This window comes from Festucalex cinctus, chromosome 13, assembly GCF_051991245.1.
Source record: "Festucalex cinctus isolate MCC-2025b chromosome 13, RoL_Fcin_1.0, whole genome shotgun sequence".
Lineage (NCBI taxonomy): Eukaryota > Metazoa > Chordata > Actinopteri > Syngnathiformes > Syngnathidae > Festucalex > Festucalex cinctus.
In genome coordinates, this window is record NC_135423.1 from 5,246,177 (window position 1) to 5,272,575 (window position 26,399).

At 39.9% G+C, this 26,399-nt stretch overlaps 1 protein-coding gene across 1 annotated transcript; it reads right to left on the bottom strand.

The window, feature by feature from the left end:
* Nucleotides 1–1,157: 1,157 nt before the first annotated feature.
* tyw1 (tRNA-yW synthesizing protein 1 homolog (S. cerevisiae)) lies at nucleotides 1,158–26,379 on the bottom strand. Its single transcript, XM_077541974.1, has 16 exons — nucleotides 26,237–26,379; nucleotides 25,418–25,545; nucleotides 25,203–25,334; nucleotides 24,768–24,872; nucleotides 24,211–24,405; nucleotides 23,483–23,758; nucleotides 21,693–21,794; nucleotides 20,583–20,706; nucleotides 18,934–18,986; nucleotides 18,724–18,842; nucleotides 16,850–16,959; nucleotides 16,601–16,778; nucleotides 15,998–16,133; nucleotides 12,155–12,265; nucleotides 6,840–7,007; nucleotides 1,158–2,743 (listed from the first exon to the last, which is right to left on the bottom strand). Exons 1-16 carry the CDS (start codon nucleotides 26,337–26,339, stop codon nucleotides 2,522–2,524), a joined length of 2,262 nt encoding a protein of 753 aa, XP_077398100.1. The 5' UTR covers nucleotides 26,340–26,379; the 3' UTR covers nucleotides 1,158–2,521.
* Between the last annotated feature and the right edge of the window lie 20 nt (nucleotides 26,380–26,399).

The window sequence follows — 26,399 nt, forward strand, 5'->3', positions numbered from 1 at the left end:
CCCACACTCGCCTGTGAGTCATCGCACTACTGCTGTCCTTTAGCACTATGCTAAGCTAACGCACTGCCATCAACATGCATTTAACCACTTATCTAATAATAATTATTACAAATAAAAAGAGTTTGACATTTTCACCTATCCACACAAAATTGGTTGGAAACGTCAATTGTAACAGGACACACCAAAAAGTCTCATGTTCCAAACTGAGCAGGAAGTCAGCCATTTTGGGCGCAATCCTTCAGTCCTGTCCCCCGGAAAACTGGCATAATTGGCCCCAGACCACCAGTTTCACCAATGGTTACAAAATTGGAAATGTCTACTGTAACAGGATGCACCAAAAAGTCTCAATGACTCTGCACCCCAAATTGAATATGAAGTCAACCATTTTCCTTTGAAGCAGCCATTTTGGTTAAATTGCTTTGGTCACGTCTCCTGGAACGTCTATCATGACAAGAGCACCAAAAAGTCTTAAGGACTCATGCACCATATTGAACAGGAATTTAAGCCATTTTGATGAATTCCATCTTTAGCTTCACAGAAAGTTAGGAAAAATAAGCCAATGACCACGTACACATAGTCTTAACATTAATGAAAGTCACAAAATGGAGGCACTCTCAAATTGTACGCTCACCTATGTTAGGCACACACACATTCATCAAAGTGCGCACTCGCAGGGGAAACCACACGCACAATTAAACAACGTACTTTATAATTTCACACTCGCTGCATTCACTGTGATGACTGAACGCCTCCCAACACAACTCACATGATTAAAATATGACAAACAGCGCTCTGCGTGTTCACAATAAAGACATTGTCAAATGAATAGCTCACCGTGACAATCAAAAATGAACATTAACATTTTGAGCCTGAGATTGCGTGACTAATGGAAGTGGCCCGGATTTCGAGTCGGGCATTTTGTGTTGTTTGGGGTCTTTATTGTGTTCCATTTAACCATCCTGTTTGTTTCTTTGCTACATCAACTATGTTTAAGAGTTAAAGTGATCTCACTGCATTTGCTCTCTCTCTCTCTCTCTCTCTCTCTCTCTCTCTCTCTCTCTCTATATATATATATATATATATATATATATATAAAACCATCTTGTTAATGACATTACAAAAAAGGCATATTTTTATTTTTTTTATTTTTTAATATGACATTAACAAAACGCTAACTTGTGTTACAGACAGGCAAGAAAATCTCTGCGGCAGATGGATGACATTGAATTTAATGTGTCCATAAGTCATCATAAAAATAGAAAAACACATAATTCCAAATTTTGTGCTCACTTCTCATACATTAGCAATATTCCATGTCTGTTTCAACATTGCTAAGCTTGAAAACTAATGTAATTTAGCAGTAACCTAGTGAGCTCACATAAAACACCCCAACTGACTAAAAATCATGTCACCTTATATGATGTATAGGTAATTGTTCATATGTTTACCAACCCACTAAATTTTTAATAAGTTCCCGCCAAAAAAAAAAAAAAAAAAAAAAAAAGTTTAAAATTGCAAAGTACTACATGAACATCCTCAACTCATTGGCATCAAAGCAACAAAAACAGCAAATAAGCATATTTTTCAGCAAATAAAAGACGAGGGCCTAGATTTGATGTGTGTTTGTGTATACACGAGTAGTAAATTGTGGTGTAGGTGGGTATAACGAAAATCTGCTAAAAAGGTGGCAAAGATGGTGACAAAGAACCTACTTTTGTCTAAATTAACCTCAATTGACTTCAGCATACTGCGAATGGCTGGCAACCCGGCCAGGGAGTACCCCGCCTACTGCCCATTGCCAGCTGAGATAGGCTCCAGCACCCCCCGCGATCCTTGTGAAGAATAAGCGGTCAAGTAAATGGATGGATGGTTGGATGGACTTCAACATAGTTGGCACCAAGATGCTTGCTACAAGCTAGCGGCAAAGCACTACTTTTGTCTAAATGACGCTCCTCAACTCACTTCAGCATAATTCCTTGACACCAACATGCCACAAGTGGGTGCAAAAAACTAATTTTGTCTATTAAATGAAAATCCTCAACTTGGTTTAACATAGCTCCATTTTCCCCAAATAAGTGAGGCTAGATTCCCCCCCAAACAAATCAGCAAATAGGTCCATTTGTAAAATTCTGAACCACAACAGTGGAGTCAATTTGGTAAACAATGATTTGTTCAATTTATGTTGCAAAGGGACTGGGTGAGGCAAAAAAGTTCATAGTATGGGCAAAACATGATGACAAATTTACCTTTTTACTAAAATGAGCAAGCATTGGCGGGGTCACATCTGGCTCCCGGGCCTTGAGTTTGACAACTGTGCTCTATAACGAGGCCGCTAATGAAGCTGCAGAGGGGATCAATTTAATGTAATCAACCAGCATCAGACGCTCACCAGATTAAATTCTGCCAGTTCATTAGGGGGAAAAAAAAGGGAGAGAGAAAGAAAGAGCAAGAAGGGCAATAATGAGGAAGGGGACGTCTTGAAAATAAAAGCCAATTAAAAGCCCTCGTCCAAGTGTTGCAATCAGCATCCAGAGACATCTTTGCCTTTGTTGCGTCTCTGGAAGCGGGTTTCGGCCGGGTCGAAGCCCTGCTGACTTGCCCCGAAGAGCGCCCAGTCGGGGGTCGGCGCCGTGTAGTCCGACGAGGAGAAAACTTTTTGTCCGCCGCTCTCCTGGTGGGCCTTGACCAGGTCCTGGAAACGATCGTAGTCGATCCACGTGCGCCACTCGCCGTCCACTTTGAACTGAAAACACGAGTGGAAAGAATCACTAATGAGATGGACTCAGCATGCCAGATACAAGTGACAATCATATGGGAAGTTAGATGAACTAGCTAGCTAGCTAGCTAGCTCGCTCATGGCTAGTGTGATGCTAACAAAGTAGTCGACTTATTTACTCACTACTCCATGTCAAACATGAAAAAACAAGTACCGGTAGTTAATTTTAATACATATAAAACTACAAATATAAATCTAGCATTTTAGTCTTTATTTTAGTCCAAAACATAATTTTATTCGTCTAGTTTTAGTCAACAAAAACCGTCAACGTTTTAGTGTAGTTTTAGTCAGGACAATCATTTTATATCGCTGTATTTTTTTTTTTTGTCAGCAGATTATGTTGAATATCCATCCATCCATTTTCTTAACTGCTTGCTCCTCACAAGGGTCGCGGGTGGTGCTGGAGACTATCCCAGCTGGCTTCGGGCAGTAGGCAGGTTACACCCTGGACCGGTTGCCAGCCAGTCGCAGGGCATATGTTGAATATTTTAGATCTAAATTCATTTCACATAAAATTATCTTTTATCTTTTTAATGAAAAACAACTTCACACACAATTAGCCAGCATTAGCTAGTGGTCAGATTAAAATTATTGTTGGAACGTTATAACCGTTGGATTAATGTTACGTTATAACTATGATTTTTATTTTTTAAAGACTTTTCACCATGAATCCACCTTCTGTCTGTCCCATGTGTTTGTGCATGTTGCACTCGCTAGCTGCAAATTTGAAAGGGGCGTGTCACATGACAGTGTCACAGTGAAAAAATAGCAGAGACAAGATTTTACAAAAGCAGATCATTTTCGTCTCGTTTTTGTTCATGAACTAAAACGTCCATAGATTTTAGTCCTTTTTTTTTTTGTTTTTTTAAGTCAAGTACATTTTTGTCTCGTCTTCATTAGTCGACAAAAATGCATACTGATTTAGTCCCAGTTATTGTTTATTAATGAGGCTTTTAGTCTAGTCTAGTTTTGATCCGGTAAAATACGCGTATTGACGACATGATTTTTGTTTAGTTTTCGTTGACGAAATTAACACGAAAAACAAAAAAGACCAACACAAACCGGTTTGCCAAGTTTTGTGGTCATTTCTCTTCTGTCGTCCTTCCAGAATAAATGTGGCAAAACTTTCAAGGTTGTCCTGTATTTTTATTTATTTATTTTTGTTAAGATGTTAAGACTTCCTCCTCCTTTGGACGCCCTCCCTCCTTATCAATCACGACTCTCACAGCACACGCCGACATCCATCTTGTTAAAGGAACCCACAGGAGGCCGATATGTGTGTGCGTGTCTGGACAATCCAAGCAAAGCAGGTAAGCGAGTGACCTCTCGCTTCTCTCCCATAATGCACCAGTCTCCGATCCAATAATCCAGATTCAATAAGTGGCCACCGAAGCGCTAAAGGTAATATAAGATAACAGGATGAACATATGCCATGCGTGCTATAATGGGATTTGCAGTCATGTTTGCTACAAAAAATGGTCCGTGGGGAAGGAGTCAAACACTTTTGACATGATGAGATATTTAAAAAAAAAAAAAAAAAAAAAAAAAAAAAGTTAAAATAAAATAAAAAAATACACCTTAATAAAAGTCACACAAAAAAACAGACTACTAATTGAGTCTGGCATTCAAACTGGAAGGAAAAGCAACTTCCTTTTTAAGGTAGAACAGACGTGACAGAAGAAGAAATGACAGGAAACGCAATACAAGATGACAGGACAGGACAAAACAGACAAGACGGCCGACAGCTGTGCTATCTCACACACTCAACTCAACTCAACTTTATTTATAAAGCACTTTAAAACAAGCACTGCTGTATACAAAGTGCTGTACATGGAACAGAAATCGGTCATGCCGTAGAGAATAAGATAAAGTAAAACAAGAACAAAACAAACATAAGTGAGTATACAAGTAAATAAAATTCACGTCAATAAATTAACAAGTAGTAGGTAAGTGAATGAATGAATGAATGAATGAATGAATAAATAAATAAGTAAATACATAAAAATTTTCTCTCACATGGGCAACTTTTGTAATGTACAGGTGTACCTAATGAAGTGTCCGGTGCGCTCCACATGTCAGGGCGGCAATGAGAGTCTACTTCACATAAACATTTACTTATATTATTAAATAATCAGTTAATTTAAATTAAATGAATTAGAAATAATCAAATTAAACAAGAAGAATCAATTGATTATTAAAATGAATAATTGTACATATTTTACATACATATTTAAATGATATATTTTAGAAGTTTTTCTACAAATAGGCAGGCACCTCTTTTGGTTTTAGGAATCAAATGAGAGCGCAAAGGTTTCAAGTCACTCTCCCAAAAAGAAGCGTCCATTTTGAAAAGGAAGACGGCGGACGCCAACCCTGACTTTTAGCACATCCGCTGGCGAAAGCGTCGGCGCCGCAACACAAACAATCTGGGCCACAAGTGCAAAGATTTTGAGCGTGCGTGCGAGTGCGCGCGCAAGTATATTAGGAAACGCTGACAGGCGTGGGCGAGAAGGACGTGCAAATGAAGCAAAGTCTGAGGCTGTCGCACAAATGGCCACCGCGGCGCAGGGGAGGAAAAATGAAGGGGTTGGAATATGGATTGTGTGGAAGAGTCAGTGAGAGAGAGCGAGTGTGTGTGTGAGTCTGTGTGACAGAGACAGAGATATAGTGAGTGAGTGAGTGAGTGAGTGAGTGAGTGCCTTTGTCTTTGCTACATTGTGGGGCCCATACACTCGTGTTTTTCCAGGTTTAACTACCATTGTGGGGACCGACTTGAAATTGTGGGGACACTCTGGTGGTCCCTACAAGATCAGACCTCTTTTTGAGGGTCAAGACTTGGCTTTAGAGTTTAGGTTTGAAATGGGTTATGGTTGAGGTTAGGGTAAGGAATGGGGGTAGGCAGTCATTTTTGATGGTTAAGGTTAGGGAAAGGCATTATGTCAATGAGAAGTCCCCACGATGATACAAAGACAAATGTGCATGTGCGCACACTGCAAGACAATGACTCACTATTCAGTAGTCAAACATCTGCCCACGCCTCAACTGGACTGTTTCCCCATCAAAGAAATAATGACGCGGTTTTAAGGAAACGGGCCGCAGCAACAAGAAATCAAGCGTCGCACATTAACGGCAGTGGCCCATGAGAAATGTGTGAAGCTCAATTTAAAAACGGTGAAACTGGATTTATTGGTGGTCATGATGGACAAATAGCAAAAAAAAAAAAAAAAAAAAAGAAGTCTTGACGTAGGGCAAGACAGGACAGGACAGGGCAGGAGATGACCAAACAAGACAGGGCAGGACAGCACGGGACAAGACAAGACTAAATACAGTAAGTCGGATAGAACAGGCCAGGATAAGACAGGACAATTCATGGTGGGACAGGAAAGGGCAAGACAGGGTAGGATAAGGAAGGACAGAGCAAGTCATGATTGGGCAAGACAGAACAACACAACCGATTATGAGACATATCAAGACAAGCCAGGAAAGGACATGAAAAGTCAGGATAGAAAATGAAACAATATCCGCTGACAGAAGAAAACAAGAAAATAAAAAGAAAGGACTGGAAAGGCCACCATAAGACAGGACAGGATAAGCTCGGGCACAGGACAGGGCAGGATAAAACAGGAATCAGGATTTAAAAAAAAGACAATATTTCATGACAGAAGAACACAGGAAAAATGACAAGAAAGGACTGGAAAGGCCATCAAAAGAGAGGACAGGACACGGTAAGGGCGCAGGACAGGGAAGGTTAAAACAGGACTCAGGATAAAACAAAAAAAGACAATATCTAATGACAGACGAAGACAGGAAAAATGACAAGAAAGGACTGGAAAGGCCATCAAAAGACAGGACAGGACACGGTAAGGACGCAGGACAGGGAAGGACTCAGGATAGTAAAAGGCAATATCTCATGACAGAACAAAACAGGAAAAATGACAAAAAAACAAAAACAAAATAGTGGAAAAGCCACCATAAGACAAGACAGGGCAGGACAGGGTAGCACAAAACAGGACACCGGACAGGACAGGACAAAATCTGACACAGTCATAGCGTGTGGCACTACCTTCTTGTGGGCAATGAGCAGACAGTTGGAGTGTTCGTGTTCACAGGCGATTTCGTAGTCAGTCAGCATGTCGACCAACTGCTGCACAAAGGCCACCACTTCCTGGTGCCACGGGACGTTGGCCATGGTCAGACTGCTGGCTGCACTCTCGCCGCAGTACGTCACTCCCTGAAAACACACGCACACACACACACAAAATAACTGATGACAGGAACAGCTCGCGTTTTGTCAATCCCAATTCGACTGCTTTCAAAGTCAGAATGATGCTAACGCAAAAGGTAACGAAGCAACATCGGGGACTGCCGCGGGACAGACAGCCTCGCCGTGTAAAATTACCTCAACGAAAAATGAACTGCTGGACAAAATGAGTGACTCTCACACTGGTACGAATGTTTGGTGGCAAGTCATAGGCGCACACTGGCAGCCACTTCTCTGACAGCCTTCCCCAATGCATTATTATTATAATTATTATTATTATACATTCATGTTTTCCATTAATTATTAAAAGTATTTTTTTTATTTAAATATTTATTACAGTATACAGCAAAGTACTTATTTTTTTCATTTATTACATATGTTTTTTCGTTTAGTTTATTAGAAATGCTTTTTCATTCATTATTTGTTTTCTAAAATTTACTCGTTATACAACACAGTATGTATTTTCTATCTCCGGAATGCAATGTCGTGGAGTGACGGGACAGACACCGTATGAAAGGTCTCGTTGAGGCGAAGCCGTGGATGACCGTATGTCCCCGGTCAGACGTAGGGTTCGAGAGATACGGCCGTAAAAAAAGAAAAAAACCTGCGAAACAGAGAGGCCGTGAAAGATGAACCAGCGATAAACGAGGGAACACTATATCATGACGAAAATTCCCCATTGGAACCACAAACCAACAACTGGAAATCTGTGCTTAGAGGCGACAGATTATAATTTTTTTTTTCTAAAAACAGCTGACATTTCTTCCCTTTGCAGATTGTTTGTGCATTCGCGACGCAATTGATGGCGGCGGATGCACCTGGAGGCTCGCTGAGTAACAGCCCGGCACACCAGTCGCCATAAATCTCTTGGTAGAGGCCCAGACGACGGCCGGCGGGGTTGGTGGCGTGTTTTTTTTTTGTTTTTGGCGGTAGGGCGGATGATAGCTGTGATATATGAAAAGCCGCGCATCCTTCAGCAGGTCATGCAGGCTGTTGGCTTTGCTCCAATCAGTGATGCCATTTGCCCCGTGAAATAAGGCAAAGCTTCAAACATGACGTGTGATGGAATTATCTCATTTGAACACGTTATAGATGACCAAGAATGCCAAAATAATAAATAAATAAATAAATAAATAAAGTGAAAATAAAAATGGATATAAAAATATAATTCAAAATACAAAAATAAATAATGGAAATAAAAACAACTATACAAATAAATAAATAAACTCAAAAAATAAAAAATAAACACGTAAGGAGCACAAATGTTCAGTGAGTTGTGCTGAAAGAACATTTATTGGTGTGTCTGTTTAATCAATAACGCTTATTGATGCAGCAGGGAGACGATCACTGGGGGGGGGGGGTGGGGGGCGGGGAACAACTCCTTAGAGAAAAGGAAGAAAATATGACACTGAATTCAATTATTGACTGCTTTCTGCACCGCAAGCACAAACACGCACGCACACATCCTGATAAATTAAAAAACACATTATGTACACTCATTGGACGCTTCATTAGGCACACTGGGAATGCAATAACACTGCACGAATTCTGATGTCAATGGCTTTTTTTTTTTTTGCAAAGGGTGTTATTTTTGTGATTTAAATGTTGACAAAAGAATACTATGGATACTGAAAACAATCCATTTTCTATGAAGGGATATTAGGGCCACATTGAAAGATTTATACGAAAACGCTTGCGGGTAAAAACTACCAAAATATTCTATCAGAAGTGCCTTTTGTTTTGACAGTGTTTTTGCGGGCTGACTGCTTTATTTTTCATACGTTTTTTTTTTTTGCTAGTAGCCATCATTTTGGTTTTCGGCGCGCAGATCATTGACGTAGAAACGCAGATCAGAGACGGAAAGAAATTTTACGCATGTGCACGGACATGCCGGTTACAGAATTTTAAAAGGTAAAAAGATATGAATGGAGTACGCCCACTCTAGTTCTCAGTTGGCTCAAATGTCCCCAAATCAATGAGTGAGTCACGCAGCAGTATTGATATAAACATTAGTCAGCACTTGTTGTCAAGTGACAAATGAGAAGGTCTCGGCGCTAATCGATAGCGGATATCATTTCGCAGGAGCACAGCGACATTCTCCACAGGCAACACCGGGGCGTCGGACTTGTAAACACAGCATGGTTAAATCAATATTTTAAAAGAAAAAAAAAAAAAGAAGAAAAAAAAAAAAAAAGATATTCGGAAGCTTTTTGAAATTCTATCACTTTGCCGACAAGCAGCGCACATTGACTCATGACTCACAAATGCTCCAGAGTGAGCAGAGTTGCATTCAACATTCAAACCACGGTGGCGCCAAAATGATGCGAGAAGGACTGTGCAAAAGTCTTGGGACGCCATGAGACAGCTAATACCCGTACTTGTAAACGCACCACAGTGAACAACGTTGCACTTCAGCATTCGTGATTGGTCCGAAGCGGAACGGCAGTTATCAGCGGGAGCAGTACAAGATGTACTCTCCGGAGTTTGTGAACTCACAAATACCGCGAGAATTCATCTTGCGAGAGCAAGGTTAGTTTTGACCAGCTTAACTAAAATAAAATAAATATTAGCCCGAAAACGCTTGTAATATTTGGCTTTCCAGCAAATCACTAATTAGTTGTATAAACAATATTGTTGACAAATGCTTGACAGTTGTGTTGCACTACCCCTTCAGTGTTCTTCCATCCACTCCACAATTCCTCTGTTCCAATGTGAAAACAACCACAGCGCAAACACCTGAGAGGAGCTTTTCCTCCGGCACCTGCACAATAACAAAAAGCCTCGCGCGAGACCTTCAAGAAAAATGAAGTCCTGACGCAGCAACTTGTTCAATTATTTACTCGAGTTTGTCACACGTGCGAGGCGGCCGTTCGCTCCCGCCCTCCATCATCATCATCATCATCATTTGGGGGCCATTCTGCTGCCTGATTACCACGGACGGACTCCGGGCGGGCTCACCCTCGGGGAAGTAATAGGCTGGGGGAAATGCGGTGTGCTCTTGATTATGAATGAGAGGAAAAGAGGACGCTTTTTCCCGCGAGAGGCTGCCTCATGAATGTTAACAAAGAGCCTCGCATGCGCTTTTGCTTCTGCAATGGCGCAACACAAAAGAATTTGGGTGTATTGTAAGAACAAGTCCGTTTGAAGATTTATTTAATCAACAGGACTTGGATTTCACTAACCTTTCAATCTGTTTTGTGGACATTTTTGACCTTGTGCAGAAACACTGTGGCCTGCATTTTTTTTTTTTTTAAACTTTGTTTTCATCTTGTATAAAGTAACTAAGTTTAACTGAATTGAAGAGCTTCATTAAGATAAAAGTATTGTTTCTTTAAAGAAAAAAAAACAAACAAAAAAAAAAACAAACAAAAAAAAAAAAAAAAGATAAAAGTATTGTTTTGGAACGATCTTGTGGAATCTTGGTGCCAAGGAACTAAGTTGAAGTGACTTGAGAACAGTCATTTACTCAAAAGTAATACTTTGTTGCCATCTTGTAGTAGCCTGGTATCAAGGAACTACATTTAAGTATATTGAAGGGCTCCATTTTAGACAAAGGTAGTGCTTTGCTGCCATCGTGTGGCGTTTTGGTGCCAACAAATTAAGCTGAAGTAAATAGAAGAACCTACGATTGGCTGGCAACCAGTCCAGGGTGTGCCCCGCCTACTGCCCAAAGCCAGCTGAGATAGGCTCCAGCACCCCCCGCGACCCTTGTGAGGAGTAAGCGGTCAAGAAAATGGATGGATGGATAAATAGAAGAACCTCATTCAGACAAAAGTAGTGTTTTGGAATGACCTTCAGGCATCAAGAAGCTAAACTGAAGTGAATTGAGGTGCTTCATTTAGACAAAAGCAGTGCTTTACCACCATCTTGTGGCATCTTGGTATCAAGGAACTAAGCTAAGCTGAATTGAAGTGCTTCAATTAGACAAAAGTAATGGACTGGAATCATTTTATGGTATCTTGGTACAAAGAACTAAGTTGAAGTGAAGCGAGGAGCTTCATTTAGACATCTATAGGTAATTCTACACCTTTTTTTGGTGGGGACGAATACTTCCAATGCTACGTACACAGCAAATGCAGGGTAAGAGTTTCTGGCGGTACATTATAGTCATTGTCGGGCGTAGATGCATGCGATGCTGTCTTTCTACAAATATATTGACCATATTTGGACAGCGATGTAAATGACAAAATCTGATCTGATCTCATTATCGTATTTTTATCCACATTTGAAAGCGTCCTGATTCTGATTTGTATATCCAATTTTTTTCTCCTCTTTATACATACCCAATTGTGACACTTGAGAAATCCAGCCTGAGCTGCTGACTAGAGGACAAACGCTGTCTGATGAGGACACGTGTCACAGTCCCTCACTGAGTCAATTATTCATCTACTTGTTCAAAAATAAATAGACTCGCATGCAAAAGGACCCGCACGTTGTTAAATAATAAAACCTGCATGTCTTTTTTGGCTGTGCTAAAAAGGAATCCTAATACTTGACAAGATACGATTTTCGTAAGCTTTTAATACTTGGAAGACAACGAGTGGTGATTTGAGTCTTCACTCGCGTTTCATTTGAGATGCTTTTAGTTGGTTTATTTTCATACTTATAACTCGGTGCAACAAAGTCAAATCTTTAGGTGCATTTGCATTTGTGCCGACAAACGTGAGCCTTATCAATGATGTCAATAAAAAATGAAAAAAAAAATAGTTAATAGTTACAAAAAAAATCTAAAAATTAGACAAAAAAATAGATTTTTTTTAAAATATATTAAAAATATAATATTGAAAAATACAGATTTATACTAATTGTACTTACTTAATATATTACAAATTATACAATGTCACAAAGGCCAAAAAAAAAAGAAAAGAAAAAAAAGAAAAAAAAGAAAAGAAAAATCAAAATTCGCTTCCAGCTCTTTCATTGTAGAACTTTGAAGTGAACACAGACGTCAGACTGTGTGCCAGCCAGTTTTCTTTAGCCAGCCGCTCTTGGCATTCACGCGCATTATCAAAACCAGCTTTGCTGTCTGATGTCTCTCAAGACACTCGCCATGTGGACGCGCTCCAATAAAAGTGCGCACACAAACACGCAAGAACAGTAACAAAACCATATCCTACCTTAACCTCGATAAAGTCGGGCTGGCCTAAGGCAACAAGCTCCGAGTAGGCCGTCATCTCCTCCACGTTCCACGCCTTGACCAGCGTCAGCCGGTACACCGTCCTTTGCCTCTGAACCACAGAAAACACACGCACATGCATTAGGAAAATGCAAAAATACTGCAAATATCTAACAAAAGTATCCAAATTATGAGAAGAAAATACTAGTTAAAAAAAGAAAAGAAAACAACAAAAACAGTACAATTATCACTACTACAACAAAAATATTAAAATTTTTAACAAAACAAACAAAATAAAAAATATCAGAAAGAATTATTTTAAAAAGTACAAAATGAAACTGAAAGAATCAAAATTACCCCAAAATTTAAAAAAAATTCTAAATATTACAAAAAAACAGAAGATTACAACAAAATATTGGAGGAAAAAAAACACATCTGAATAAAATACTTGAAAATGTTAGTAGTAGAAAATAATACAAAATCTAAAAATTGCTGTACTGTAAAAAGAAACAAGAAAATAGGAGAAATATCTAAAAATATTGCAACATAAATATTGAAGCTTTTTTACAAAACAAAATTAAAAGCAGAATACTATTAGCCAAATAATGCTACAAAGCAAATCTAAAACTACAATATCACAACAACAAAATCTAAAAAATACAATTGGGATAGGGAACGGCCTCGCCCACAAATGGCAAAAATATGCATATACTGTAATTGACGCCCATTGCAATGCACTGGGGGAGGGTGAAACAATATTTAAACCCCTAAACATTTTTCAAAAAAATGCTGATAGAGATTCAATATGCATTTTCCACAATAAACAGGGGTCCATGGTGAAAAAATTTTAAGAATTTTTTTTTAGTGATTTTTTTTAATTCAAATAATGTTTATATATTTATATATATAAAAATGTGACATCAAAATGACTCCACTCACATGCATTAGAAATGTTATACAAAGTGGAAGATTGTTTGTGGCACAAAAGTAGGCTGGGAAGGGGCACGATCAAGGACGTCCTGAAATGTAATTTGCTATAAAACAAAACACCTTCCCCTTTTGGTGCCTAGCCAGAAGTTGATTGTTGATTCCGGGAACACAACTCAACGATGTTCCGCGTGAAAGACGCTGCAGCGCTGCAGTGAGCGCCGAGAGGGGGAACGGAAATAGAATGGAAAAGGAGGGGTCGCCCGGCATTTTAATGCTACAACAAAGGCAATTGGATGAGGGAATATGTTGTATACTGTGAACTTTCCCTGGGCGGATTACAAAAAAAATGAGGCGAAAAAAATTGGACGTCTGGTGTTTGAATGGTGCAGGATGACGTCGGACGGAGTGTCAAACTCATTTTCACCATGGTCCACGTGGTACTTGTGGTTTCCCTCAGAGGGCCGTAATGACTGTGAAAATCATATAAATGTAGAATCACCTCATGTGATTGCGTATAAACAAATGCCCTCTGTATTTCATCCTTGTTATATACAGCCATCCCTTATATTTTGGTTCTCTTTTCATTGTCTCGCTGTCTCACAGATTTTTATCGTACATATATTATAGCGCTGAAATTTCTCTATATTGTTGGATTTGGCAGTGGCTATTTTTCAAAACAAAATAACCATTTAACAAGCACATTCGTAAACTAGCTGCACAGCCACAACGGATACCAAGAGGAACTCAACGCGCACACTGGCTAACGGCGAGCCAGGAAGGTGACCCAAAAGTGGACAAAAATACCAATACCTGTTGTGGTTTTGTTGTTTAATAATACAAAATCAATTTATATGGCATTAGTCAAATGATCGTTGGTAATCAATTAAAAAAAATATTCACTTTTCTTGTCTTTTTCACTAGTCCATGTTTTTCCATGATTTCATGTAATAGACTAAATATCTTACAGCCGAGGCTAAGTAATAGCTTGAAGCAAGCACACTGTGCAACTATTTTAGACAACTGTTCATTTTCTGCCAAAATTGTTTCACATTTGACGGTGATGTACTTTTCTAATACTGTTCAACCCTTCTATAAATAATATCTGTTTAAAAAAAAAAAAACCTGTTGACAACCTGCAACACACTGGAAAAAAAATACACCAGCAGCTTGAGAGGGGAGACGAAAGCAGGCGAGAGAGAGAGAGAACAGGTGGTGGAGGACAGTGAACAGGTGGAGGAAGAGAGAAGCAGGAAGAAACGGATGGACATAGAGATAGAGAGAGAGAGAGAGAGAGAGAGAGAGAGAGAGAGAGAGAAAGAGATAGAGAGATCAAGAGAGCGACCGAGCTAGAGACAGAGAGATAGAGATTGAGAAAGAGATGGAGAGAGATCAAGAGAGATAGATAGATAGATAGATAGATAGAGATAGTTAGATAGATAATTGCAATGCCGCCCGTGGGCCGTGACATAGGTGAAGCTGCAATATTTTTGCACGTTATCTCTTTCAATTACAGTTGTTAACTTACTAAACATTTGTCTTAGTGTTCGTTACGACAGCACAAAATTCTATACCAAAGTGTGGCGTAAACATAAGTCAGTAAGTCATAAACCGATTACAACAATAAATGCCAATAAACCTGTGACTTTATCAATTCAACTTTTCATGTATCAGGAAACAACAATAAATAAACATGGACTGAACGTATTGAGCATAGAACTGATCTAGACCCTAGGCAATTACATAAAAAATATACAAATCTAGAAAAAAAGCAAAAAAAAAAAAAAGCCTATCAACTGACTGAAAAGAATCAGTTTTTTTTTTTTCTTCTAAACTTTACTGCAGTATTGTAATTTGAAAACTGTATACTATTACATTGCAATGCCAATTCAAAATTTCAAATTTGAATTTAATCCATTGTTCATCCTACTCAAAATGGCAGATTTTTACCTGTACCGGATGGGCCAGAAACATATCCCCAATGTTAAACTGGGGTAAAATGTAAACAACTCTGTCTTTATCGACAGAGGCAGGCCAGGCAGCCACAGGAGGCCGGCTGTGCTAATGGACTTTTGTCTCCTTTCTTGAAAGGAAAAAAGGCCAGCACGACCTCTTAATCTCGGGGGTCCCGCGAGACACGGATATGTTGTGAATAGAAATGGACGCACGCTGGCACAGCTTCACATGCAATGGGAACAAACACAAAAATCTGACGTTTTAAAGCCATTGATAAGAGTGGATCGAAGCGGGTAAAGTGTTTTGGCATTTACTGTCTGACGCAGTCAAACACAAACACACTTTATAGGTAGTGACCAATGAATGTCAGTGCTGTGGTCAAGCAACACAAACATCATGGCTCCCTCTCAAAGTACGATTAATGTAAACGTGTAATGACATCAGAAATATGCGTACCTTTTCTTTAAAAAAATAATAATTACAAAAAATTCTGAAAAAACAACTTCTTGAAAAAGCTAATCCTGTCAAAAACCTGAACTTAAAATATGAGTTGGACTAAAGAAAAAAAAAAAAAAAAAAAAAAATTCTTTTTTTTTTTTGGAGAAATGAAATTTTAGAAAAAAATGGAAAATGCAAATTTATTCTGAAACACAACCGTAAAACTACTTTTTTTTTTTTTTTTTTTTTTTTTTTCTGGTTCGGATGCCTCCTGGGCGCCGAGGTGTTCCGGGCATTTCCCACTGATGGGAGGCCCCGGGGATGACCCAGGACAGTGTGTCCCGGGAAAAGCTTTGGGATCCCGCCGGAGGAGCTGGGTGAAGTATACTCATTTAGACTTTATTCTCTTAATACTGGGATTGTATTCTTTAAGAGGTCATCTTTATCAAGTAAAAAGAACTGCAACCAACTGCAAAAGTTGTAAGATTCGAGTTTGTCATGTCATGTGGTTAAGGAGTCTGACCTTTTCGGCCAGGGCCTTGAGGCTGTCCAGGAATCGTGTCCAGAAGTCCTTAAAGAGTGGCCTGTCGATCTTCTTCAGGCTCTCCTTGGTGCTGGCGTCCACGCTAACGTATAGCTGAGTGACAGGCTCCAAGCTCCTGAAAGCAACACATAACCTACTACTCAGCCTTCAACAATTATTAACTCCCACAGACATTGTGGAGGAGGAGGAGGAGAAGGATGGAGTAGGAGAGTGGAAAAGTTTAATGGCATTATAATTCACTTCAATGGGGAAACTTGATTTCACATACATAATAATAGATTTCGCGATTAATCCGGTCCAAAAAGTCTGACTAAAACCAAATTGTACAAAAAAAAACAAAGCAATATTTCTCATTGTAAATTTTGTAAATTCAATTAACCTCTTCTGGACAACTATATTAACAAAAATATACTTTTTTTTTTTTTTAAGATAATATCTACAGTTAAACAAACAGCAATTTGAAATAAATATAAACAACCAATGAAATGGCTCTATGAAAAATTTACATATTTTTTACCTTTTGATTGCATTTAATATGATAAATAAAGCAATGCAAGTGATGAAACCAAACGGCAACGCTACCTGATTTCCTCAGGGAACTGAGCGTTGGTGACCAGGAAGCTGGAAATGCGTTGGGAGTGGAGAAGGCGCACAAAGCGGTTGATTTCGGGGTACATGATGGGCTCGCCCACCAGGGACAGAGCGCAGTGCTGCACCGTCAGACCCTCCTCGTAACGATCCGACTTCACGCCGGGGACGCCTGGTGGGACAAAAGCGCGTGAGTGCCGCAACTTCAACTCCAGCTTCTCTTCGCGTGGTTACGCCACTGACCTCGAAATTGTCGGATCATGTTCTGATGCTTCTCCAGTGCGTCCTGCAGGATCTTCTCAGCGGGGTCCATCTTCCAACGCCACTCGGTGCCCACTGGGTTTGTGTGGTGCCTTGTGGCCAAGCACGCACACACGAGACAAAAAATAATAATAATGTCAAAATAGGTTTCATCGATGCTTTTGCTTTGCTCAGTGCATTTCAATGGGTGTTAATTATACGTGGATTTTCTCTATCCGCAGACCGGCAAAATCCCTCTCCCCCAACAACAGCGGGGGGTTGACTGTAATGGCATCCAGTACAAGAGCTCTATTAAAAATTGATTGATGCGCTTGTACACTGGTGTAGAGTATGATATATACTGTAATTGGAAATAATAACCCTCTGTTCACACTTGGGCCTTGTTTGATTTTATTAGCGTTTATAGTTGAACTTGTAAAAGAAAAATTGTAACGAGCTAATGAGAACGCAGCAGTATTTTTACAAGAGCCCTGTTGAATTTTCTTCTATATAAAGTCATATTTTGCAAATTAAAGTCACTTTTTTAATTAAAGGGTCTTAAAAAAATGTATTCTTTCAAGAATGGAGTTGCATTATAAAACAAAGTTGCATCGAGGAGATTAAACAAAAAAATTTTCAATTAGAAAAAGTTGTCATCTTATGAGATGAAGTTATATATTACCAAAACAAACCAAATATATTGTAAAATGTGAAGAAAAAAAAAAGATGTAACCTTGGGATAAAGTCGCATTATTTTGACGGGGAAAAAGGTAACATTTTATGAGCCTAGCACACAAAATTGTTCAAGAAAAAAATACGTTACTTTACGAGAATATTTTTCTGAGATGATGTAGTATTGCGGGAATAAAGTTGTTCAAAACGTGAGAAAAAATGTGACAATATAGTCACTATCTAGATTTTTTTTGTTTGTTTTTTTAACGAGGTAAAAAACTAATATTTTAAGTAAAGAAATGTCATTTTACCTAAAAATACAGTAATCTCATCCCACCGGAGGGAAAAAAAAAAAAAAAAAAAAGGAAAATTGAAAAAAATGTTCCAACCTAGCAAGAATAAAGCTGGATTTTTCAAGAAAAAAAAAACGCAGTGCAGTCATAATCTTAAAAGAAACTGCAATATTTTTTTCAGTATACAAAGTTATTTCTTTCATTAGGATCTCCATTATCTTTGGCAGACACCATCACTATTCTACCTGGAGTCCACTTTACTGTGATCTTCACAATGCAATACACTTAAAAATAAATAAACACAACATTGTTTGATTCTACATTCCACAATAAGTCCTGTTGTCCTTTCGATGTTAACACTTGTTCAAATGTCAGCAAGCTGACCCTACGATGACCCAAGACATTTTCTGCAGGTTGTCAGCAGGGAGTGGGCGCACGGTGGTTGCACGGCTGCTGATTTCCTGTCGCCCTTCATTGCCACGTCTGGACAAAATGTCGTACATGTGGCGACAGGGGGAGCGGTACACTGGCAGTAACCTTTCAGCGGGGGGTGTCAAACACCTCGGCAGTCGCCAATGCTGCAATGACTCAGCAGCATCCACCTTTCAGTGTTTGCCTCATTCCCACCGCATGCTGCTTACTTACGACGACAACAACGCAAATTTCACTCAAACAGCATTTTTTTGTTATTCTACTGCTGTTATCTGTATAATGCACAACACAAACCCGGAAAAAAAAAAGATCACTTAAAAATTTGTGTTATAGCAATAGCCGACTTACTCTTGACATTTCAATTCACTCTGAGCCTCAAACTGATGTCTTTATGATACAGGTTTGACTCAAGCAGATTTCTTCCAAATCCCACTAAGGACATATGCGAGGAGTGTGGAATGAAGTCGATGGTGGTCTTACCTCCAGCAGAAGACGCACTTGTTGGCGCAGGCCAGGCTGGGTGTGGTCTCCATGCAACGATGGGACTGAATGCCGTAGAAGGTGTGCTTGTAGCAGCCGCCTCGGCCACGCAACATAGACTAAAAAAACAAAAAACGAAAACAAAAACAAAAAACACCTTGGCTATCAATAATGCTACTCAAAAGGGTTTTAAATGTTCAAGTCTAGTACCTTGGTCCAGCGGCAAAGCTTCACTCCTGAGTGACTTCCAATCAGCTTGTACCCTGAGGAGAGACAACAAACAGGACAGTATATTAGGTGCAGCCACTCTGAATGACAAGTCATGATCTGGACATGACATACAATATAAAAAAAAAAAAAAAAATTGGGCTATCATGCTTTCGGGTGACATTTCATTATAAACCTGAATTGCACTATAACCAGAGTTGGGGCACAGCAGCCAACAATTTTGCTCAAGTCAGCGAGAATGTAACTAGAATAATATGACTAAACTAAAATTTTAAAGTAATCCTCAAATAATTACTTGAGTAAGGATTCTGTGGGGAAAAAATACTCAAGTACTAAGCAACTTATGATTTATATCTAAAATTTAGACTATTGTTAGCTTCTCATGCGAACCACAAGCTAGCCATATGCTTGTCAATTGGATCTTTTGCGCTCATCTTGTGATAGGCTACTAGACAAGAAGGAAAGGTACACCGAGTATGGAGGTAGACTGCTACATCAGCTTTATTATGAACTGCTAATATGTGCTTTATGTTATATACTTCTTAATGTACAGTACCCATTTTAAAATAGGCTAACTTCAGTTTAGAACTGCATGACATTTCGTGGTTAAAATAAAGAAAGGTTTCATGATGGCGAACAACGCCGTGTTCTCCAGCCGTGCTTTCTCACTAACATCAAGTAATGTCCCGCGTTCCTAACAAAACGCAGCAGGTCAACATTTGGGGTGGACGGGAGTGACATGTTGCTATTTATAGCGAAGCCGTTGTGTAAGGCTTGCAGCAGGAGCAGAAGCTGAATTGCTGCCAGAGGCTGCTCAATGACTTCCGCAGGTAAGCGAGCCAAACCGGTGGCTCGGGTGCTAAATAAAAATGTTCCAGACAAAGACACCTTCATTAAAAAAATAAGGAGGAAAAAAACAACAACAAATAAAGTGCTTAATAATTCAAATGACAAAGTGAACCAGCCTCGAAAAAAAAAAAAAAAACATTGAGGCAATGTCACACTTGCCGACTGTTTTGCCTCTGATAGTGGCTTTGGATTCTTTTACTTCTTCAGTTTTATGTTAGTGTGGGAAAAGAATGAGTAACTTTTTGTGGTTTTGTTTGTATTCTGTAATTTAACTTGCTTTGGCCTCTTGGTTTCTCGAACACAAGTCACAGCTCACAAGTGTTAGGCCTCTTGCAGTATGGTGGCCGCTATACAGCTCCCAAGTGGGTCTGTCACGGTGCGGCTCTCAAGTCATGGCTTTCACTCCTGTGGTACGGCTCTTGCATTACGGCTCTGATCCTCTGGATTGAGCACTTAATAAAGAATCAACGCACGCAGCCTCTGGCAGAGTTGACCACATTGTGATCGATTTGCGGTGGAAATGAAGAAAAGTTTGAGGACTTCTGAGTCAACAAACTTTGTCGTCCTTGTGGAGACAAGGTGAGGCAAGTGGCGGCAAACATCTGGCTGCCTTCCCTCGGGGACGGCCTGTGATTTTTATTACTACCAAGCAATGATGCTCTGGCTCCCCATCATCATCATCATTATCATGATGCACCAACACCTGGCAGATGCTCCTGTGGAGAAAAAAGCTATTCGCCGCTACATTAAGAACTCAGTGGAGCGCGCTGGCACGGCGTTACCTTGTTTGCTCAGAGCTTCTCTCAGGGAGGGTGTGATCATTTCCCGTCGCTCGTCTTTGTCATCTTGGGTCTTCCTCGCCACTTTCCTGGAGCGCTTGGCTACCTGCCCGCCATCTGAAGGAATCTGGGAACACATACAAGCCGTAAATGATACATGACAATGGACAAGAGCATTGTTTACACTCAATTATACTGACAGAAACAAGTCAGGGACAGTCACGGGTTATACTGATCAATCAACATTCTATTGTGGGGGAGGAACATTGTATCAAGACGTAGAAGACATTATGGATTGGAGCATCTATCTTATATTGGATGGATGTAATGCTTTGCAGGAACAAAGGGCAATGAATGTGAGTAATTGCAAACTCCGTTAACACAGAATGTGATGACGTCGCCGGAAGACATGCTAACTGATGGAAGAAGACAGAAAAAAAAAAAAGAGGACAGCAAGATGACATTCTTCAGCCATCACTAGGAGCTAAGCCTGCTGAAGACTCCATTTTTACTTTGGAACTATGGCCACATATTAGATATGTTTTTTGATTTGCTATAATAGTTAATAAATTGAGGATGCTGAATCAGAAATCTGACCAAGAGCCAGAATCATTATTTGACAACATGGATACAAGTCTGCTCTTCCGATTTATTAATTATCTAGACACTCTTCCAAATCAATTCATTAATCAATCAAGAGCTTGGATTAGGAGGCCTTAATTGTTCATGTTGGCACTGATTCCACTTCACAACGCAAGCTTGGTGTGGAGAGAACCCAGAGTTGGTGAACCATCATCAATACAGTACAATTTTATCCCATCTAAAATATTAACTTTTATTCAAAAATTCTATCCAACTTGTTTTCATTTTTGTCAAGAAAGCTGTACATTTTTGTGAAGAAAAAAAAACAAAAACAAAAAACTAAATAAATCAAAAATAATTTTCCACGATAAATGTCCCTTGAGTCACTTATGTTAGTGGGCGTCCGCGCTCTTACGCAAGCCTCGTCTTGACGCCAGGGCCTGGTGTGTGGAGTCTACCGGGCCATCTGCCGCTTCCGCGGAAGGCGGAGCTGCCTTCAAGGCACGCAAATAAGACCGGCCGCACGCTGACCTGTTTGACGCTGCTCATCAGGCTGCCCAGATCCTCCACGTCCAACACGGAGGGGGAGGTTGACGAGTCGTCTTCGTCACTGCTGGACTCCAGCGGCTCCTCCTGAAGGATGCCGCCACAAAAAACACAATAAGCAATTATAAATTAGAAACAACATGCTACAGTACATGCTAACAGCTTATTGAGTTTGTTGACGGTTTAAACATATCCAAAAACATGCATGTTGGTTCACGGAAGACTGTAAAAGGGCTGAGGTGTGAATCCCAGTGTGAATGGCTGTTTGTCTATATGTGCCTTGCGACTGGCTGGTGACCCAGTCAGGGGGGAAAGGCCCCTTCCCACCTGCAATCTTAATTATGAAAAGCCCAATAAAAACAGATAGATTGTTTGCAAACAATGAAAATATAAAGCATTAGTAAATTTAACTGTATATACATACATTCGTTAGAAACGAAGAAGAAAGGAGAAAAAAGAAAGAAAGAAAAAACACTTTGGATCAACCTGCTAACTTGGGTCAATATGACTCAAAGTTATTTTGTACGAAGCAAGGCAAAAATTGTTTGGGTGTCAAGAAATGCACCGTGAGTGACATCAACACATCACATGGCTTGAGTGTAGCTTTTTTTTTTTTACATGGCCTCATTCACTCTGAACTGCGTCAACTTTTTTTTTTTTTAACAATCATGACACTTTTGCAAAACATATTCCGTTTAAACCATATATACATACACAGTACATTATCTGTTCAAGTGTGAGGTGCCCAGACTCGTCTGATTTCCACCAATATAAACGTCCACAGAAGTGAACGAGTTCAAAATCTAATGTGACCCACAAAAAGTCTGCCTTAAAATAATAACACCTTGTCTCCTTTCAGCTATGACAAAACTGGAAGCCTTCGTGTAGGTGTGACACACTGGGTTTGTAAAGGCCACATCCTGACAGACATGAAACGTGTCATTAGCAACACTAATCTCGCCTTAAAAACTGTGTCTGTGTTGAACCTGCCTCTCACCATGATTAGGCTGTCAAATTAAAAAACTGAAATTAGTGTAAAACTAAAAATCGCTTTATACAAGGGAAAAAAGATGATGGCCACGCTTGTCAGCTGCTGCCAGAAACAAGTCCCGGCGACACAGTCGTCTCCCGAGGTGTCCGCTGCCATGACAACGGGTCATCTGTGAGCTGTCACACTGCATGTGCGTGTGCGTGTACACGTGCGTGTGCGTGTGTGAAAATGCAGTGATTGGTGAGAAGAGCAAAGAGTGTGTCTGGAGGACGGACAGCGGAGTTGACAGAAATGTCACATGTGAGGCGTGTAGGACATTTTGTAACCAACGCGACTAAATAGAGAGGCACAGCAGCATTATGTATACAGTATATACTCAATATTTAACCTTCAGAGTTCATACCTTGTTGGAATATATTAAGCCTTTCAACTAATTTGTTGCAATTTTTTTGTTACAGTAGATGCTGTCATTTTAGACAATGTTTTTTGCTTCTTTTGCTGCGTGAACATCCATTGCTGCTCTTAGCATAAAACAACCATTTATTTTATTTTTTTAACTTTAAAATCAGATTATGCAACGTGCATGTTGAAAAGCAGCTAAAAATTTTTTTTTTATATAAATGACAGAAAAGCACTACCACTCAAAATACTACTACACAAAACTTACACAAAGCTCCCAACTCATTTCATATTCATTGGGAGATGTTAACTACCCGCGGAACGCTGTACTTGGAAAAAGTGTTTCAATAAGTTTAAATTTGTAGTTGTTTTTACAACTCCTTACCTCATAGTAGTTATTATCCAGAGCGGCGTTCTCCTCCTCTTCTACTTCCTGTGCATCCGTCTTGATGCAGGACGTGCCCTCCTTGCGTTTCCCGCAACAGTTGTCGTCAGCCTGGCAAAGAACCCGCAGCCGTTTGATGAACTTGAGCTTCCAGGCCAGGAAGTCGGCCTGGATGTTGCCGTTGACGCTCTTGGCAACGTTGCAGTCGCCTTCGCCGCGGGTTAGGATGCGAGAGGCGCTCAGCATCCACAGCCACTTGTCCACATTTTTGCCCACCTGGACAGAGAGCGTATGCAGTTATTTGCCTGTATATTCATGGATGGCATTCACAAATTCGAGTAGTAGTTGTAGTATATTATTAAGAAAATCGTGCTTCAATTTTTTTTTAGGGAAAAAAATTTGAGGAAAAAAACTAGCAAAAAATATATATATTTTTTCAGAGAAAGTCATGTATTTTTTTTTTTAGAAGGTATTTGTTGTTTTGAGATAAAACTTTTGTCTTTCGACAAAGAAACCCGTCATCAAAATAAAAAATATATATATTCCTTAAAAAAAAAGTTACGGTATATATTTGAGGATGTGAGTAGGTATTTAGTTCAGAGACAGTTGCAACTTTTCAAGATAAAAGTTTGATATTTGAAATAAAACGCTGTGATTTTCAGATTATTTTTGTACGTGTGAAAAAGAGGTTGGATTTTATTTTGAGTCCATATGGCCCGATGCCTTACCGTGTTGTAGTGTGCGGCGTAAAGCGAGTTGCCCAGGCCGAACACGGCGTAGCGGAGGCCCTTCAGGTACGTCTTCCCGTAGCGGAAGTCGGTGGACGCTTCCTCCAGCCACTTGCAGAACCACTCGGCGTTGTCGGTGGGCTGCCCATCCGTGTAGGTGGACACCAGGAACACGCACACACACTTGCTGCCGCACTGGATGGCAGAAATGTTTCACAAGTTTTTTTTTGGGTTTTGTTTTGTTAACAGCCAGCAAACACATCAGGCCACACATGTTCAAAGTCAAAGATACTATAGTGTGGAAGGTGAAAGATGGCAACCTCAAATGGATAAAAAGAAAACTGCACCTCAAGTGCACATTTTATTTTATTTTACTATGGAGCTGGTTGAAGTGGCTGGGGAGAGGGAGGTCTGGGTTTCCCTCCTAAAGCTGCTGCCCCCGCGACCCGACCTCGGATAAGCTGAAGAAGATGGATGGATGGATGGATGGATGGATGAATATAGTAAATGTTTTCTTAGTCCGAATCGGACCTCTGCCAGAGGAGCCTCTGTCTTACCTCATCAGCCAGCCGATCGTCTGGATCGTACTCCTTCATGTCGATCACCTCTGTTGCAAGGTCCAGCAGGCTCCTCACGTCTGCTGACAGATCCTTTGCGAAACTCTGCGGGGAGCAGTGGGAAAGCCAGTGTCAACATTACAGTGTCAAGGTGTTAGCATACTACCGGTAAATTTTGGGAATATTAACAGTAACTTACTGGCATTCACTTCTATGGCTGAAAATGATTTGTTGGGTAAATTAAGTTACAAGCTTGGTCACGGAACTGATTAAACGTGTCTAGATGTATCTTTAAATTCCCTATTAACAGCCAAATTCCTGATTTATTCCCCATGGAAACTTTTCCATTTTGAAAATTCTCAGTATTCTGCAACCCAAGTCAAAATGCAAAGTTCAGTTTTGTGGATTAGTGACAAGTGTTAACACAATTCGTACTAGAGCCGTTCCAGTCTGAGATCCAAAGAAGATTTTCACTCCTGACACGTGAACTTCAGCACGTTTATCACAGCACTCCTCTTTCTTCATATCTTCTTGCACCCAGGAGCTGACCTCATTTGAGAGGCTTTTCTAAAAATAAAGTAAAAATGTACTGTTTTGAAAACAATATTACTGATAACATTTTTTTTTTCTGAATACATTCGCCAATGTACCTTCTTTAGTATCATTTTGAGGGAAACCCAAAGCGCAAAGGCGAGTGCAGTAGCCATGTACAAGTACAGCCGGTTGTGCCATATGTACGTGGCGTAGTCTTCGTAGGCACTGTGGGAAGAGTCTGAAACTGCAGGGGAAAAATAACACATCACAGTCAACACAATGCACAATGAACATGTGTCTGAGAAAATGTGATGCAAATGGAAAGACCATGTCGGTGAAATTTTAATACAACGGGTTATTTCTGAGAGTTGGGGGATATGCATTTGTTTTACAATTTAAAAGACTTGGTAATGTACTTGCGGCATAAACTAGGCAAGACTAATTATGACATGACAGCGACTAGTTTTTAGGGCGGGCTCTCACATGCACGCTTTCAGGAATACTGTCATCAGATAACTTGAGTTTTATTTGGTTGTGTATTTGACTTTTGTTAGATGGGCAGGCACTCTGAAGACTCAATTATTTGCATACAAATATTAAGTCAATTTCACAGAGTGTCGCTTTTAAAAAATAGTATTGGGTTTAATTTACGATGACAAAAAAAGTAGGGGGCTCTAATTCCTTAGTTTAATGATACTTTGATGTAGAGACGAAACTATTACGGCTATTTAATAATTAACACTTTTCCTCACAAAAGATGTATGTTTCTTCCGACGACTGAAAGGCAGGGTTCGGGTTAAATTAGTCTCAAGCACAACAGGAATTTGCTGTTGCTTTGTGAAGTGTTAATGTCATGTATGCTAGCTAAAAGCGTCCCCCTCGTTTCGTGAACATAACTTTAGTTTCCTGCTGAATAAAAGTTTAAATTAGCTCACCTTTTGTACTGGAGGTAGTCGCACAAGTTCCGAAAAGGATGGCGAAGAAGATTAATCCGTGCATTACTGTAAACGCTTTGGTTAAACACATATTTAAAGCCATGAGTGACAACGGTTGATGTGCGGAACCATGACTGTTTGGCCGAAAAGCATTATGGGAGAT

Coding starts and splice junctions, on each gene's coding strand:
- tyw1 (XM_077541974.1), bottom strand. CDS start 26,339: ATGGCTTTAAATATGTGTTTAACCAAAGCGTTTACAGTAATGCACGGA. Junction 21,795..23,482: donor TGGATAATAACTACTATGAG/GTAAGGAGTTGT, acceptor GGCATCCTTCAG/GAGGAGCCGCTGGAGTCCAG. Junction 18,843..18,933: donor AGCTTTGCCGCTGGACCAAG/GTACTAGACTTG, acceptor TTGTTTTTTTAG/TCTATGTTGCGTGGCCGAGG.